The sequence below is a fragment of the Ambystoma mexicanum genome, chromosome 1q (assembly GCF_040938575.1).
Source record: "Ambystoma mexicanum isolate Mex_15411 chromosome 1q, UKY_AmexF1_1, whole genome shotgun sequence".
NCBI lineage: Eukaryota > Metazoa > Chordata > Amphibia > Caudata > Ambystomatidae > Ambystoma > Ambystoma mexicanum.
In genome coordinates this window covers 1,392,765,049-1,392,782,992 of record NC_090922.1, presented here as the reverse complement: position 1 = coordinate 1,392,782,992, position 17,944 = coordinate 1,392,765,049, and the positions used below count along the sequence as shown (strand labels likewise).

Here is a 17,944-nt window from a genome sequence, read left to right as displayed (position 1 = left end):
CGGAAATCGATTTTAGCGGATGCGGCTGGCGCAGAGATTTGCACGCGCACACTGTGCGCCAGCCGCGTGCGCTACTTTTGTGTGAAATTCTATGAATTACCCCCTAAGTGCGTTATAAATAACCTATCATATCATATCCCAAAATATTGCAAAGGCTTTTACATGTGGTGCCATTTGACTAATCTGCACAAATGTTTGCAAAACGATTTTAGATCTAAAGGTTTGAGCAAATATTTGCGGGATTTTGTCAAGCAGGGCTAAATTAAAGGGGGGGTCTAAACTTTTTTAGATGGCTTATAACTTTGTTGGCCATCTTGGAAAAAGATTTTCCTCCTTACAGTGTAACGCTGCACGCCTCCCGCTGTTGGAAGACTTTTTTTTTTTCCTTTTTTTTAGCACCCTCGGCTACCGCTTTGGCAACCCAGGCTGCTAATGGCCTTCGTCCCCTATTGCAGGGGCTGGAATGGGGGATAACGGTCCAGAGCCCTCGTTATCTGTCCTCGCTTCGCTTGGGCTGAACTTGGGCTGGCGGGGTGAGCGCTACATTAGTCCAATTAGCATAACAGAAAATGCTAATGGAAATGTTGGAAAATCTTATTGAGTCTATGTACTTTACTGAGAAATGTAATGTAGATGGAGTCTATAAGGGACTTTTTTTATTTTGTTTGGCAGGTGAGGTTTGAACGTAAGGTGGGGAGGGAAATGAGGGAAGAGGCACCAAGCAAGCACTAATATGGAGAGGCAGGTGGACAGGGGAAGATGTTGTGCATGTGTTACATCTAAGGTAGGGGGCAGTGTTTCTCATGCTCCTTGATTACAGCTTCAAAAGCACTTCTAAATTGCACCCACCTGCAGAGTGGTGGGTTGCAGTATATACAGAGAACTGTTGTTTTCGAAAGATATGGATCAACAGCCTCTTTTATTGCTTGCAAGGTCGCTGGTGGGATTTTGTGTCCCACAGAAGTAGGCTGTGTGGTTCTAGCATTGCTTGAGGAAGGTGAGGTATAGGAAGACAGCCTATTAGTTCCTAAGAAAGGAACAGCCTTTCTGAGAGCATTGCGGTGGTTGGATTTTGTGTGGCGGCACATGGAGCTGGTCCCTTAGGAGTACTGCCCAGGATGTTGGAGACTGAGTACAACGTTGCACTCATTGCAGTTCACTTTGGTAGCTTTAGACTTTGGTACATTTTCAACAGTGGTAAAGAACTGCCACACCCATGATTCTCCCAGAGGTGGTGTTCTTGATTGTCTTTTGAAGTATTGCGCTTCTTTTGTTGTATAGGTCCTCCAGCTGGTGGTGACTCTTGGGAAGGAGGGATGGCAATAGCGGATGCCATTTTTAAGAAAAAATAGCAGTTTTCCTAATATTCCAAGTATGTGCTGTGTGCTAGATTGTTAAAGGTGTTGGAGCTGTGCAAGGGTACATTTTGAGCTTCAAAGTTCCAAGATGAGCTGGAAAATGCAGTTCTGAACTGTTCGCGAAGTGCAAACACGTCATCATGCCGTGCGTGGCCACGTGACGCTGTCCGTGATGACGTCAGACGTTCACGTACATCGGCGAACACACAAACTGTGGAAAAGGTGTATAGAAGTGTTACAAATGATGCTAGAAGGTGGGGAATAGCAGAGTTTTAAGGTGAAACTTTCTAAATGGGAGAACAATGTTGTTATATTGGTAAGTATGATATTAGTAAGTTGTAGCAAATTAGGGTGCACTGGTAAAAAACCCATGAAATTCACTGAAAGAACTTTGTTAAAGGGACATTACGGTTATAAGTAAAACCGCAAACCCCTAGAAATTCACCAGGTATGGTAAGCTAAGCAACCATAACTCGCGCCACCATCATGCACTGCTAAGATAAACAGCCAGTACATGAAAGTTGACATCACAAATGTCATTGATGACATCACTGATAACATCACATAGCTGGCCCAGTTGTTTTTGCCCACTGACATGTCTAGGCTAGTTTTTATTTTTACTGACAGAGAATTAAAAAAATTGAAAAAGGTGCTGTAGATATATATATATATATATATATATATCTACATTAACTTTCTAATATCTTCTCAAATTAATTTCCATAGAATTTTGATTTGACATCATAGAGCACATACATGGCTTGCAAAATCTACCAGCCCACTAGCATTGGCAAGTAGTTTTTATGAAGGGCGAGCACCATTTGCAGGATACTCGACCTTGCTGGCGAGTATGGGGATATTAGTAACTTATTTTGCATTTTCTACAAACAAACTTTGTTTGCAGAAACTGGCAAATTCATTGCACCCTATATGAAGTGTGCTTATGGCGCACTACACCATTTTACAAAAAGCACTGGTAAAATTTGGTCATCAGTCACCTTAAGCCGAGTGCATTCCTCTTAAGTCGAGTATGTAAATGAAGGAACTCGCCCTGCAGGTCTAGTGGGATTGTTAATAATTTGCAAGGCCTGACATACATGGGGCAAAAAGCAGGCCTCCAACACAGAATTAATTTGTGCCCATGATAGTCAACTGTAATGTTGTAATTTTCCGGTGCTGTTGTTTCTTTCTTCCTTACTGTAGTTTGCCTGTAAGTGGTGCTAATTTGTACGCATTATGGATATTTATATGTATTTTATGTACAAACAAAAGTATGTCGTATGTTTAAAATTGTTAACTATTTATCTATTCCATGTTTAACATTATGCAAAATTTTGATAAGATAGTATTTATTAATTTACTATCAGTATTTATTTTACTATCGGAAATTACTAGATAAAAAATATTGACCTTTTTTGGCACATTCTGCAGCCATTGCCTATGTGTATGTATGGTTAGGTTCCTGTATTAACAATAACATTTGAATATAATGTTTTCTTTAGATGAGAACGCCTGTTCACCCCTGACATCTTTTACCAACATTATCAACATTAGCCCTTGTAGGGACTGTTCATGAACATTATTTTAATATGTAATGTTATCAGTGTTGTCATCAATGTCATTTGTGATGTCATCTTTCATGTACTGGGTGATCGTTTTAGCAGTTCACAGTGGTGGCACGAGTTATGGTTACTTAGCGTACCACAAATAGCGAATATCTGGTGGTTTTCGTTGTTACTTGTAACCATAACGTCCCTTTAACAACTTTTTTTCAGTGAAAAATATATATATTGGTATCGTAATGTAAATCTTTGTATTATTGTTTTTATCCTCTTTTTAAAAAAAATGTGAATCTTTCTTTTTTTTGTAAGTGCAAAACTTTTTTTGTGTATTGGAATAATAAACAAAAATGCACAATAAAAAAATATATATTATATAGTGTGCGGTAGTGGATGTGTAGTTATGGTTAAGTTGCTAATCCCATAGGAAGAGCACTTTTTAGGCAGCTTGTAACTTCGCTCCCCCTGGACGAATCCAAATCAAACTTTGCAAAACAAGTATATGGCCCACTCTGAATTTTTTGCAAAGTTTAGTGAGGTTTGGTCCGGGGGGGGGGGCAAAGTTATAGGGGGGGTCCCAAAATGTATTTTTTCCCCATAGACTGAATGGGGGAAAAAACTTTGCTCACGCCTACAGCCCAAACCGCTAGACGGATTTTCACCAAATTTGCGGCAGGAGCAGCAGCTTGGGGCCTCATTACACGGAAGGCGGTGAGCAATGGCGCTATTAGCGTCATGGCTCATGCCGGTAAAATACCGGCACCGCCTTGGCAGAAAGGGGATTTACCGCCCCATTCCAAGGTTGGAGGGGCGGTAAATCCCCCTTCCGCCATTGCCCTTCCCCATTCCCATTTCTGCCCCATAGGGCTCTATGGGAATGGGGAAGGCGCTAATTACGGCACTGCAATTTTGCGGTGCCGTAATTAGCTCCGAGGTCCCTTAGCGGGTTGGATTTTAATGCCTGCAAAAAGCAGGCGTTAAATCCCCCAACCCGCTAAGGGACCTCGTAGTAAGGCGGTAGGGATTTACCGGTACCGGTATTTTACCGGTACCGGTAAATCCCTTATGCCATCCATGTAATGAGGCCCTTGGTCCCGAAAGCGTGCTTTTGTAAATTTGGTGAAAATCCATCCAGTATTTTTTTTTAAATTACCAAAAAGTAGGTCACAAAAAAATTGTGATATCTATGTCTGCTCCGCGGACACACATCCCTGTTCGCTCCGCGGACAGTACACCGATTGGCTAATCTGCTTGCGTCATGTCCACAGACATGCGACGTGTTCGCTGATTGGATGGTGAAGAGCGTGAAGTGCGTCAGATTTTTAGAAACGTCCGCCATCTTGGATTCGCAAACAGTGGCTGATGTCCGCGGACATTGCAGTAAAAACATATTAAAAAACACAACATTCCACTTGTCAAACTTAACAAATAATTTCTGGGGAGGTGAGGGGTGATGAGGATGGGATGGGATATGGCTGCAAGAAGCAAAAAAAAAACGGGTGTTTTTTCCCGCAAAGTCCGCGAACAGTTTGGATGTTCGCGAACAGTCCTGTAAAGTTTGCGAATACCTTAGCATTACAGTGTTGGTGAAATGCAGTTCTTGGATGGCTTATAACTTTGGTGCCACTTAATGGAACTGCATAAAATTTTGCATGCATATTTCTGACCTGATTCTGGGTCAGTATGCAGTTTGGTGGGATTCTGTCATGAGGGGGCAAAATTAGAGGGGGGTCCCAAAATAATGTAAAGAAACTACAGATCGAATCCATGGGTCTACGAACCTGGTCCGCCAGGACTGAATGTGAAGGGTAAACCTGCCCCCCACGGGAGAACTTTGAATCTGGATGCCGCTGTCACTGTTTCTTTCCGTCTGAGGCTAGTGCCTGGGAGGGGGACTGGAAGAACCCCTGATGTGAAGATTTGTGCACCGCACATATATGACGTATGTATGTGCATACATTTGACACTTTTGAAAAAATAAAACATGAGTGGATTTCCAGCAGACCTGCGTAAGGAGCATTGGCAAGGACCTAAGCGTGGTTTTGCAAATGGGCCAGTGTTTTATTATTTGACAAGTGTCATAATGTAGCTACAAAAAATAGCGGTATACCTTTAGTGACTGATGGGTAGCCTGTGGCCATGTGCCGTGGCCAGATTGTCCGGGTCATGGAATAAGGTCATGATCTGGATAATCTGGCTACTGGCCATGACCACAAGGGATAAAACATAGGATTAAAGTGGCCATGTCCACCTGAGACTGGCTTTGTGGTAAAGTTATTTGAAATTAGGATAGATTTGAAAGGGAAGAAAAATGTGCTTGTGGTAATATGGTCATAAGGTTCTCTTTTTGCCTTCTGCAGGCTGCTATGGAAAGCGAAGAGGGACCCTGTATGGAATCCTCGCCTTCCCTTTCCATGGTGGCCATCTTGGAAAAGGATTTTCCGTCCTACAACGGGATGCCACAGGCGTCCCAGTGTTGGAAGAAAAATCCTATTTTTTAGCACCCGGGTCCCCGCTTTGGGAACCTAGGGTGCTAATGGCCTTCATCCCCCATTTCAGGGGCTGGAATGGGGGGGATAATGGTCCAGAGACCTCGTTATCCATCCTTGCTTTTCTTGGGCTCATAACTTGGGCTGCTGGGCCGGTATCCACCATTCCAGTCCCTGGAACAGAGGATGAACGCCCCAATATTCCCATTAGCATAACACAAAATGCAAATGGAAATGTTGGAAAATCTTATTTAGTCCATCTACTTTACTGAGAAATATAAAGTAGATGGAGTCTATACTTTTTTTTTTAGTTCTATTTTTGAAATGTGAAATGTGGTTCCTAAAGGAATATGTCTTTTGTTATTTTTGGATGTATTTTTTTGGCAGGAGAGCTGAGAACGAAAGGTGGGGAGGGAAATGAGGGAAGAGGAACCAAACACTAATATGGAGGGGTAGGTGGACAAGGGAAAAGGTTGCGCGTGTACTAGATTGTTAATGGATAATGAGTAGGAATAGGTGTTGGAGCTGTGCAATGGAAATTTTGAAGTTGAAAGTTCCTAGATCAGTAGAAAATGCAGTTCTGAACTGGCCGCCAAGCAGAGATCTTATCGTGAAATGCCGACGGGTTCTCAGACACGTCATCATGCCGCGCACCAGCGTATGGTCATGTGGCACTGTCCGGAAGGTCCGCTATGAAGTCAGATGTTCGTAGACGTCTACGGATGTAAAACTAGTTGAAATAGTTGCAAAAAGTGTATAGAAGTGTTAAAAAATATTCCAGATGGTGGGAAATGGCAGAGTTTTAAGATGAAACTTTGGAAATTGGACACAAATATTTCTATATTGGGTAAGTATGATATTAGTAAGTTGTAGGAAAATAGCATGCACTGATAAAAACCCTATGAAATTCACTGAAAAAACTTTGTTAAAGGGACGTTATGGTTCCAAGTAAAACCAAAAACCCCCTGAAATTTGCCAGTTATGGTTAGCTAAGCAACCATAACTCGCGCCACCACCATGCACTGCTAAAACTAACACCCAGGACATCAAAGATGACATCACAAATGTCATTCATGACATCACTGATGACATCACACGTGAAATACATTTTGATGAAAAGTCTCTACAAGGAGGTGTGTTTATATTGTTGGTAACAAGATGTCAGTGGTGATCGGGAGACCTATCATGAACTACTTAATTTATTAAAGAATTTACTCATCTAATATCATTGTATTGGAGTGTTGTTGGTAATACAGAAACCTAATCATATATAAACATAGGCAATGACTGCCGCATGCACCATAGAAGTACACTATTTATAATATTGTCATTTCGGATAGTACAATAATGAATGATACCTTATCAGAGTTTTGAGTAATGTTAAACATGTTATAACAAGCTAACAATTCAAGATTTACAACACTTGTGCTGGTACAAACAATACATATGAAGAACCATAATGCATACAAATCAGAGGCACATACAGGGAAACTAAAGTAAGGAAGAAAAACTGCATCATCAGAAAATGTTAATGACCCTAAAGTTTATCTTCATGTATACAAATGAATTGTGTGTTTGAGGCCTGCTCATTTCCCCATGTATGTGCACCTTGAGCTGAGACCAAACCCTAAGGAAAGTACTTAAAGAACATATGACAAGGTTAACATCTAGATATATAGCACCTTTTTTAATTTTATAATTCTGACTGCCAGTGAACAAAACCACCTGGCCTATATATGTCAATGAACAAAAACAAGTGCCCCAGATATGTGATGTCATCAGTGATGTCATCAATGACATTTGTGATGTCATCTTTATGTCCTGGGTGTTAGTCTTAGCAGTGCACGGTGGTGACGTGAGTTATGGTTGCTTAGCTTACCATAACTGGGGAATTTGAGGGGTTTTTCGGTTTTACTTGGAACCATAACAGTCCTTATCCATAGGTTTTTATTAGTCCAACTTAACCATAACGTCCCTTTAACAAAGTTTTTTTCAGTGAATATATATATATATATATATATATATATATATATATATATATATATAGTGAGAGATATATTGGAGGGGCAGTGTGGAGGCAGGAGGGGTTGCCCCATGACAAAGAACAGGTGAAAGATTTAAAAAAGTGGTCAACCAAATTGTAGACTTCCAAAACTATGTGTATGTAAGAATGTGAAACAGTCCCTCTCCACCCACCTTCCCCTATTAAACCCATATGAAGAATATCGTTCTATTAAGAAGTGGATTTTAAATATGCAGTTTTTTCCATTCTTTTCTCTCCTAGTTTCGCCGAGACGGGAACGACCTGGATTTGCTGGTCACTTGGGCTGAAAAATACCCATACGGCTACCCAGTCTGGTTTGGGGGCTTCTCTACATTCCTTTTCATTACTCATCCTGAATATGCCAAGGCAGTGCTCAGCAGAGGAGGTAAACACATCCCCCCCACTTTCCTTTGCTGTATTGCTATTGTTTGCAGGATCCCCTCCAACACATCCAGTATCATTACATGTATATTTGATTCAAAGCTTTATGAAACTCTTGATTTAATTGGGTATATAATGTTGAATGTCAAAATCTAGAAAATGTACTTTTCATGTAAAATTATTAAACATTGAAAGTAATTATCTAAATGAACGAGAAATTCCTTTGTTGGCCTATGGGAGAGTGCATTATGCTGCCTTGTTGTCTGTACAGATGTTTGGGATTAGGTTAGGCCCCAGGTTTCTGTGATACAAATGTTATATGGCAGAGGAATGCAATACCTTTGCCGCCTCTCCCCCATGGTCTCTTGGATGGGTGGGACATTGGTTCTGGCTTTTGGGGTCAGGCCTGCTGGTGCCAGTCAGTGGGTGCACTGCGAAGGGGAGAGGGGGCATTGTAAAGTAATGTGCAGAACCTCTACTTCCACTCATCACCGCCATAGTCCACTCCCTTCGCCTCCTAGTGTGTCCCCTCTCCACCCTCAAAGAATCCTAAATCGCCCCTTTGCTCAAAAAACCCTGCTTAGACCCTGCGATTGCATTGGAATGTGTTTCTGAGTGAATATGATGCCTATTACAACCTCTCCACACCCAGCCACTGTCACAAGACATTTTTGTGGTGGCAGGTGAGTATTTCTAGCTCTCCAATGTTGTGTTACAAATCCTTAGATGTTGTCATTTCTCCCCGAGGGGCAGCCCCTTCCCATGAGGCCAAGGAGGTGAGGCTACTACCCAATAGTTACCCTGGGCTGGTACTCACGGGAGGATCTCATGGGGACAGACTCCCCCTTTATGGACAAGAATGAACATCTTAGGAGTACACGGTATAACAACCCTTACCCAATATTTCCATGCATCTCTGCAAACTTGAAGATTCACCATCTACTAATAGTAGATCCAGGTATTGCTGCATTGCCTGGCAAGCTGACGAAACTAACTACTGAGACTAGGTGGCTCACGAGAGGCAAACCATTCCACTGAGCCACTAACAACAAGGACTGATGTTACGCAAGGGCGGGAAAATCTCTTAAACTGAAGGAGGACTTGGTGTCTTCTACCGCAGAAGCGAGGAGTCTCCAACTACCCGTGAAGTTCAAACCAGGCGAAGTAAGCAGAAATGCAAGACGTTGCTGAAGCAGAGGAGCCAGCAGGAGACCGTCTACTACAGGGACCACAGAGGAAGTGTCAGTCCGCCACCTGTTTTGAGGTGGACCACCAGGTCCTAACGGGTATCGTTCCTGAGTGGAGAGTGAGAGGGCGAGATGTCACTGACGCAGAAACAGCGAGGGTCGAGGAGCCGCTGGAGAAAGCAGCCAGTTGACTCAGAAGGGAACCAGTGAGGCTGGCAAGAAGAACCACATCCCTTTAAGAGACAGTGGCGCGTCCCGTTTGGGAAACAATTACGGGAAAAGTAGGAGGTCCGGCGGGATGGCGTGGAGAGCCAAGCATAACCTTGGATTGAATCCCTTGTCCCAGTGCAAACGGGAATACCACCGATCAGCAGAGAAGGGTCTGGGAACAGGAAACCACTGATCAGCAGAGAAGGGTCTTGGACCCGCACACAAACCTAGAGAGGGTTAGAGGAAGTCTGCCTTGTACTAGAGGGTCAAGCAGAGGCCCTGATCACCAGGGAAGGGTCGAGCACCCAAGAACCTAATGCAAGTGCAAGTCATTTTCTTTGTGGCACTATCTGGCTGGGAAGAATCCCAGGTCTGCCAAATCAAGGTAATAAGGATATACAGGTCTGGAACCCACACCCACAATGGAAGACGAGACGTTATCTTACCTGGGGCAGTACCTGGCAGGGGAGTGAACCAGGTCTGACAGAAGAAACAAGTAGAGAGCTACTAAGTGTACAACGGTCCAGTGGAAGGGATACATTTCCCCCTGGTTTTGTGAACTGTGTGATAAAGCCTGACGAACACCAGGGGAAGGGAGACATTCCGCTGGAATTGAGCCCGCAGGGAGGATCAAACCAGTGATCCAGTTGAAGAGGGGTAATTTTCTGTGGGATAACAAAATGGTGAACTTTCTGATGCAGAGTGTTAGAGGATCTGCAATCCGTTTGTTTGCGAAGTACTAAAACAAGGGGAAGGAAAAATGAACTTGCAACCAGAACTGTTTATTATTATTAACTTATTATTATTATTATTATTATTATTATTTATTATTATTTAGAACTGTTCTTCCCAGTCCGGTAGCAGCGAGTCATTCTCCTGGGCCAAGAACTTTGGTTCTACTTATTAGTTTAGTTAAAAGTGTAAGGGACAGAGATGGGGACAATTTGACACTTGACGGTGGACTCGTTATTAAGACATCCTCATTAGCACTTTAGTTGAGGCAGAGAAACCCCTTATAGATATAAGGAAAGATAGATTTTCTCTTTGCTATAGACTTATTTGGTGTAGTAATAATCACTATGCCACCTGTATGCCAGTCTCCTCCTGCTGCACCCTTACAGATGTCTATAGCTTGATGTCCGCATCACATGGCTTTTTACAAGGACCTGGCATTAGTGACTTTTCAGCCACGGAAGCAAGGGTTACAGGTTCCCCCTGCCTCAATCTTTGGTTGGTGAAGGTGAATTAATAAATCAGTGATTTATATTGCGTTTAATGCAAGACTCCTTCAGTTTCAAAGCACCGGATTTGTGATTGAACCCAAGTTGTATTGGCTCATCTTGTTACTAGGACAAGCAGCAAACGTGTAGCTGGAAGATATTTTTGCCTCCTGCTTACAGCTCAGAAAACAGTGGTTAAATTGACACCAACTGCTTCCAGGAGCTACTGTTGACTCAGCAGACCAACAACTGCCATAGAAACATACCGATGTGACATTAACCATGTGTTTTTGGAAATGGATGTAGCGGAGCATTTGAGCACATCTAGAAGACCTTAAAAGCATAATGGGTGACATGCCATGGATAAAGGTACAGTTTGCAGTTAATGCGGAAGGTAGATTTGCGGCACACTATGTAGTATCACATTTTCAAGTGTTAGCTTCTGCTTACTTGGAGACAACTGAAAGCCAGGAACTTTTCTTTGATCCATAGTAGTCCATGGCTGGGGTGACAGAACAGCTTCTCCACAAACCGGGATTCGTAGTGAATTTCGCACAGCTCGCCATCATGCTATTGCAGTTTATCCAGTTAATCCATCTGTAAGGATACTGTTAAGGATTCCAATTGGGTGACACACACTGGACCAGGACACTTGGCTTAAACCTGGGCTGTGGTGTTCAATAGGAATGCTTTTTCTTTAATTTCAAAGAATTCAGATTGAGCCGGTATCCGACCAGTCTCACACCCCCTTTTACAAATACCCCGGGTCACAATGAACCATGAACCAGGCCGCTTGGTGAAAATACAATATTTATTTATTTTTAAAATTCACAAATTTTAATATTGGGCAGCAATCACCAATGGGGTGATAATGACAATGGAAAGGGAAGCAATGCACTTGGTTAACCTTCTAGTAGAAAATATCCAAAGCACAAAGGAATAGGAGCACTTTTTGAATTAGGATAGATAGCACCCAAGTTAAGGTTTCCCCTTGCAATGTTCCTTCAACCCACAAATAATCAAATTCTGAGTGGATAGAAAGAAGCAGCAGGTAGCCAGGAATAAGAGGCAGCAAACAGAATCAAAATCCTACCTACCCTTTGCAAAGGCCTAAAATGACAAATAGTTAATTATATGTGTGTTTAAATAATGATATACATATGTTTTATCACAGTATTAGGGATGTTATCTCACTATCAACCATAAGGTACGGTATCACAAAAGCATACAGTTCACAAAGCAGATTGAAATGGAAAACCCAGTGCAGCCAAATTCACACATGGAAAAGTTGCATTTTTTCTAGTTTGCGGTTTTAAATGTAAAAACCTTTTTTTAAAAAATGGGTGAAAAACACTGAATCGGAATGCGGTTTTTTGGCAGGGTGATGGGTGCACAGTACAGGGACAATATAGAAGTGAAAGGAGGGCTATAACCGGTGAATTGCGAGGGATTTGGAAGGTAGAATAAGGTTCGTTTTTAGGAAAATAGAGCAGTGAAAAAGAGAAAATCGGTTTTAAAAATGAAAGGCAAAGTTTACTTAAACTAATTTATCTAGACTATATTGTTAAAGAAAGCCACGGTACGTTCAAAGATTGATTCGCAACGTCAACCATTTCCCGCCGTGTTCTGATCTATGTGGGAATTAATTTAAATTACTGCAAATATTGAGTTACAAGATAAGGTGAATGAACGAATTGGTTAACACTAGAAAACAATAACACGGTGCACAAAGAATTAGAACAGTCTAGAGTTATTAGGGTATAGATAGGTTTGCTTAGAGAGTGGCACAATGACAAAAGTCAAGATGGGGTAGATTATGTGTTATGGGATGGGGGATACTCAATCCGCTCTTAAATTTCGGATTAGGAACAGTCAACCGGGTTCTGGACTCCAGGGCTCCGGTCACCAGGTGGCGGCGGACTCTCCTAGCAGAACACAGCTGGGCCTGTCTGGTCACTGGATAATCGGGACAAATGGATGGCAGGGTTGCAGCGGGCATGCAGTTAGTGGGCAAAAAGCGTGTCTGGTTTCAGAATGCTTCCCAAAGCATTCCACAACTTTTCCCTTTCGTTATTGGGATTTTAATGGGTTTTCCTGGGCTCGTGCCTTGCTGGGATGGTCAGCTATGCTTTGGCCTTGCTGGGATAGGAGCAGCTATGCTTTGGCCTTGAAGTGGAATGTGGAATCAGCTATGCTTTGGCTTTGCAGTGGGATCTGGAATCTGGCAAGATGAATTTAGAAGATCAGGAACACAGGTGCAGGAAATACAGGAAAGAGTGGGTGTGTCCAGAGTGCTGTCAGCTCCCTTTTTATAGAGCATGGTGACATCATAGAATTATACGGTAGGGCAGGCTTAGCTAAGTATGCCTCTAAACTACTGGATTGGTCAGGGGTGATAGTTACTGCCTTCCTCTCAGCTAGTTGGGTTTCAAGGACATGTCAGATTTATGATGTGAGTTTTACAATGTCCAGAACCTCCCACAGTTGCTTTAGCTAAAATCCAGTTTTGCCATAAATGGCACCTTTTGTTCTTAACAATTACATAAATAGGTAACATATTTTCTGCAGAACATGGCAGTCCAACTCTACAATTTGTAAGACATTGTTTTGCCCTTCGAATAATTTTTAGTCATTTTTAGTGTGAAATATTCGGCCTAAATTTCTTTAACTTTACACGTGTGTATGGATTATCATCAGGCATGTCAGTATTGAATTTTACATTAGCATCATGTACACTTTCCGTGGAATACCCAAATCTCTGCCATTTCTGTTCCCAAGGTGGCAGTGAAGGCTACAACATCTTACATTAAAACCCACAAAATTACATTAAAACTGTTACATTTTTACATTCCTGTAAATTTCTGTTGTAAAAATAACCGTCTTTAAAATTTCTTAATAAAATAGTCTTTTGAAACAAATGGACATCCTTTGTCCTTCACTGGAACCATTTTTTTCTCTTCAGCTTCCACCAACTGTCACTTCAGCCCAATGTGGGGAGGGGGGTTTCCCAGTTTGATTGAAGGTTTTATGGCCACTTCCACTTCACAGGTTGGTGTCCCAGAACTTGCATTGGAAGAGCCCTCACTCCAGACCAAAGTCTGCCAAGGTAGTAATTAGCACTTGTGTGTTCTAGCATCTACTGTGAGGGGCCTTCTATTACTGGCAACCACCCGCAAGCAGAAACCTGTTTGGGTCTGATTTCCCCCATGCAGCCAATGCAATTTAATTCCTTATTTTATTTATTTTTGTTATAAATCAGAATAAAGCCTGTTTAATAAGATCGCCCGTATGTTTCACAGCACAAAACCCCTTCACATTGCTAGATAAGGGCATGGCCTTATCCAACATACACTTTTAAACAAGTATTTTTCTTAGTTTGCAAAACTACATTTTAAACATGTGGTGACTGCTAACATTTTACTTGCAAATCTGGTTTTTCTCTTCCCTCTGAATTCCCACATAGTTTTGAAGGCAGAGTTAGCTTCTTGTATGCAGCAACGGGTTAAAACACAGATGCCCTGAAATTGACCTAGGCCCAGAGAGCCAGGGCCTTTTTGGCGCATTGATCCTTCACATTTTGTAGCCAAAAAGTAAAGCGTTTCCCGTGTAGCTGAAGTAAAGCTTCTTTTATTTCTTCAGATCTGAACAGCCTGTCATTCAGGAATACTGCTCTTGTCTACTTAGTGCACAATGTGGATGTGGAGGGGCATGGCAAGGTCTCATTAATAAAAGTATTGTGATGAGTAACAGATGAAAAAGAGCATCAGAGCGGCATCATTTTTAAATGTAAATATTTCCCTTTTTCAAATGGGAACTTTGGGCTTGCAGCAAAGCAGCGCTGCATTTTCACTCCCCTTCTTTTGTACATGTAAGCAACACACTGGCAGGCTTTCTCAGTGTGCCCCCGTGTTCCATCCTGCCCGATATTTGCCTGGCAAGATGGCGCAGCCATCTTTTTGTAGCTGAAAATGCTGTTTTGGTGTGAGGCAATGGTGCCCACAGGAGACAGCTTGGTTATGGAAGGGAGTACAGCTGAGTGGGTAAATATATCCCACAATATATGAAAGTGCAAGAGCTTTTCTTGTTAATGTTTCCTCCCAATATTTAGACTATGTTGCCTATGTATACTCCTCAAGTGAGTGTGTGGGTTTTTCAGTTCCTTTGGCTGCTGGAGCTGTTTGAATCCTGCTGGTGCTCCAAGCCACACTCCTCATGTGATCTGCACAATGGGAACTTCAGCTATAATTGAACTAGTTTTTTGGGTAACTGCTGTATCGAGTCTCCATCGCTGTCTTTGTCAGGATCTTCTGGGGTACTTTGGTATATTTTCTTTTTTAGTTCCCTTAGGCTCTTGTGCTGACGAGAGAGAAATGTACACTTCACTCAGCTCTGTGCCAACTGAAGAACGTTTTAGGTTCCATGTGCATCAGCAATGCACTATGTAAAATAGAAGGGCTGCGTGGCGTCGACAGTTGAATTTTGAAAGCATTGAATATCTGGTTTTGGCAGCTGGGGCGCAGCCTTGGTCTGTTTGCAACCAATTTGGCACGGAAAGTCAATGTTCACACAGTGTTCCAGAGCCATGTGACCTCTTAAAATCATGAGTGGGAACTGAATACAGACTTTTTGGTACTGTTTTCAAGCTGGGCTTTTCCACAGGTGGCCTTATTTTCCAATGCAGCAGAATGGGAACTCCTTCGAACAGAATTGCCAAAGAGGGATCTTCTAAGAGAGGCATTTCTCAGCTGGTGGTCTTTTCACCTCATTTATGTTTTACGCCCCCAGCCTTCCTTTTCTACTTCTCTGCGGGAGTGGCAATGATATTCATCTATTCAGATTGTGTGAGCAGGTCATGGATCGCATCCGTGAGAATTTGCCTGGATCACTAGTGCTCCTCTCCATTTGCATACCTTCTGCTTGCTGATTGGTCTTTATCGATCAGATCCTCTCATAAAGTCCGCTAGTAGGCATTCCAGTAACCTGGTCTATGCTTGGTTAGGAAAAGGGGGTCCAGCATGAGGTTGGTGGGGGTATCTCTTTTTTGGTTCCTAAGATTCTGCAGATGCCAATGTCAACACGCACAAGAATCTTAATATGTGGAGCTTGAAAGGTTATTTGCTGGTTGCTTCTGCTTTTGTTCATTCTAATAATAAAACTGTGGGCAGAATTTGCTGGCCCGCGTTTTCTGACCTTTTTCCTAGAAGGCCTTCTTTTGAGGTTGGGCCCTTCATCCATCTTGCACTCAGATCGATTCATTCACTCCTCAAACGGTCAAAATACAGCCCAGATCACCTACCCTCTTCTCTAAGCTTTTTAAGCTCTCGCCACTGCACTCTTCCCTTTCTCCTTCAAATCTTCAACTGTCCTTCCCCTTTTGGAGAAGCCCTATGCTGACCGAACAATCCCAAAGAATTATCACCTGGTTTCTGTTTTACCTTTTTCTTCATAGGTCCTTTGGCGGGTGGTCTTCAACTGGATCACTAACAGCCTCATTACGAGTTTAGTGGTATCTCGGCAGTAATACCACTGAGATACCACCAAATGGTTTTACTGTTGCCACCGCTTGGTCCGGCGGTATAACCACTGCCGGTATCACCATCAGATTACAAGTGGTTGTAGGCGGTGTTAGTCCACATTCATTGTAGTCCATAGACCTCCATGGGGATTTCGGTTGTATTACCACCGGTGGCGTTACCACCAACGGTAATACTGCTGTTTTTGGTCAATAATGCAGAGGAATTACCTCCAGCATTCTGCTGGAGGTGTTTCCTCTGCCCTGCCTTCAAACCTGTAAACCTGCCTGTAAACGCTGCATTACCAATGTTTTCCCACACTGCCAAACTCGTAATGAGGCCCTAAGTATCTAATGCCCTTCATCAAGACGGTACTCATGCATGTCTCCAACTTTCTCTCTAATGCTCATCACTCCAAACTCTCTTCAATACTCATTCTTTTAAGCCTCTCTGCCGCTTTAGGCACTGTTGACCACTCTTCTCTTTCGGACCTTGGATTTCACAAATGTGCTCTATCCTGGAGTGCCTCTGACCTAGAATATCGCTCCTTTGAAGCCTCTGACCATGCTCCTCTCCCTTTTGCTGTCCCCAAGGATCCGTCATTGCACCTCTGCTTTTCATCCCCTGTACCCCTATCCAGGAAGGCTTACCTCGCCCATTGGCTATCCGTATCAACTTCTTACTGACACCATTCAAGTGGGTCTCCTTTCCCTCCTTCTGGCCAGCCATCTTGGAATGGATTGCATTCTGTCTAATTGCAATCTATCACAGGCTGGCTCTCCACTGCCTCATGCTGAACTCTGATTCCCTCTCCTATTTCTTTCCCACCTGACCGTCTTGCTCCTTGGCCCAACCTCATACAACCTTGGAGTCATCTTTCATAGCGATCTCCGAACTGCAACAATTCATCACTAGCACCATCATGACTGCTCGTATAAGCCACCTAAACCTTCCTACTCCATGGCCTTGTCGTTTCCTTCTTCACCTATCTGGATAAAGTCCTCTAATTCGCTACCTGCACTCTCTGCAGCTTACCAAGAGCCACCCCCACTTCTACCTACGAACACAATGCTGGTTGGCTCTCCATGCACAACTGCCCCCTTTTCAGGTTCCTTCTCCTAATCTTCAAAGTTATCAGTGGACTTGCTACTTCGCTCCTACTCTGCACTCAACCTCATTTTCCCATTTGACCCAACACCCCCTCTCTTGGAACATGCTGTCAGCAATCAAAGGAAGACCCACTGAGGATCTCTTCAAAGACAGTTTAAACTTCACCTACTTGCCAAAGAGGGAGCTTCCCCAACTCACTTCCCAATCCTCCCTACCTGAACCCACTTCTTCCTCCAGTGCCATGTAATTTTGTGTATTTGTATAGTACCCCTCTTTAGTATGAAGCACTTACGACCCTAGGTTAACAAGACATTTGTGAGTGACCGGTTACCATTTTTTAAAATGTAGTTTTGTCCCCCTTTGTGCACACACTCCTAAACTGGTTCACCACATGTTCTTATTTTTGTGCTAATGTACAGACACCTTTCAGGGGAATGCGTGCACAATTTGCAAACGTGTTAATGCAATTCATATCTGAAGTTGACATACCTGTTCTTCAGATTAGTACAAAAAAAGTAGCAAAGCCTAAACTGAGGGAACCCTTGTTCTTGACCGGCTTTAGACCTGTTGGTTGATTTATTTATTTATTTATTTATTTATTTATTTTTCATGTTCTGTGACATCTTGGATAGGAGGTGTACCAGGGTACAAAAGTAATTCATAAAGGAGCATGAACCATAAGGCAGATTTATTAGACCCACACAGCTGGGAACTACGGATCAGATAGCCCTGTGGAACTCAACTGAATGAAATGAGCTTGACGCCACCCACTGCGGCTATACATTTTATACATGAATTACAAAATGACCATTCAACGTTGTAGTTGTGTTTTCGGGGTAGGTCACAGGAGCTGATTGGTGGAACTGCGTCAGA

General features: G+C 42.7%; 1 protein-coding gene across 2 annotated transcripts in view; it reads left to right on the top strand.

Moving 5' to 3' along the window:
- The window catches only part of LOC138548066 (cytochrome P450 4B1-like), a 252,246-nt gene that overhangs the window by 59,858 nt on the left and 174,444 nt on the right, over positions 1-17,944 (top strand). For both annotated transcript variants that reach the window (XR_011291897.1, XM_069642253.1), the window contains exon 2: positions 7,691-7,835. Coding sequence is in view for 1 of the 2 variants with exons in the window: in XM_069642253.1 (XP_069498354.1) it covers positions 7,691-7,835 (145 nt within the window). In the remaining variant the exon portion in view is untranslated. The remainder of the gene's footprint in view (positions 1-7,690; positions 7,836-17,944) is intronic.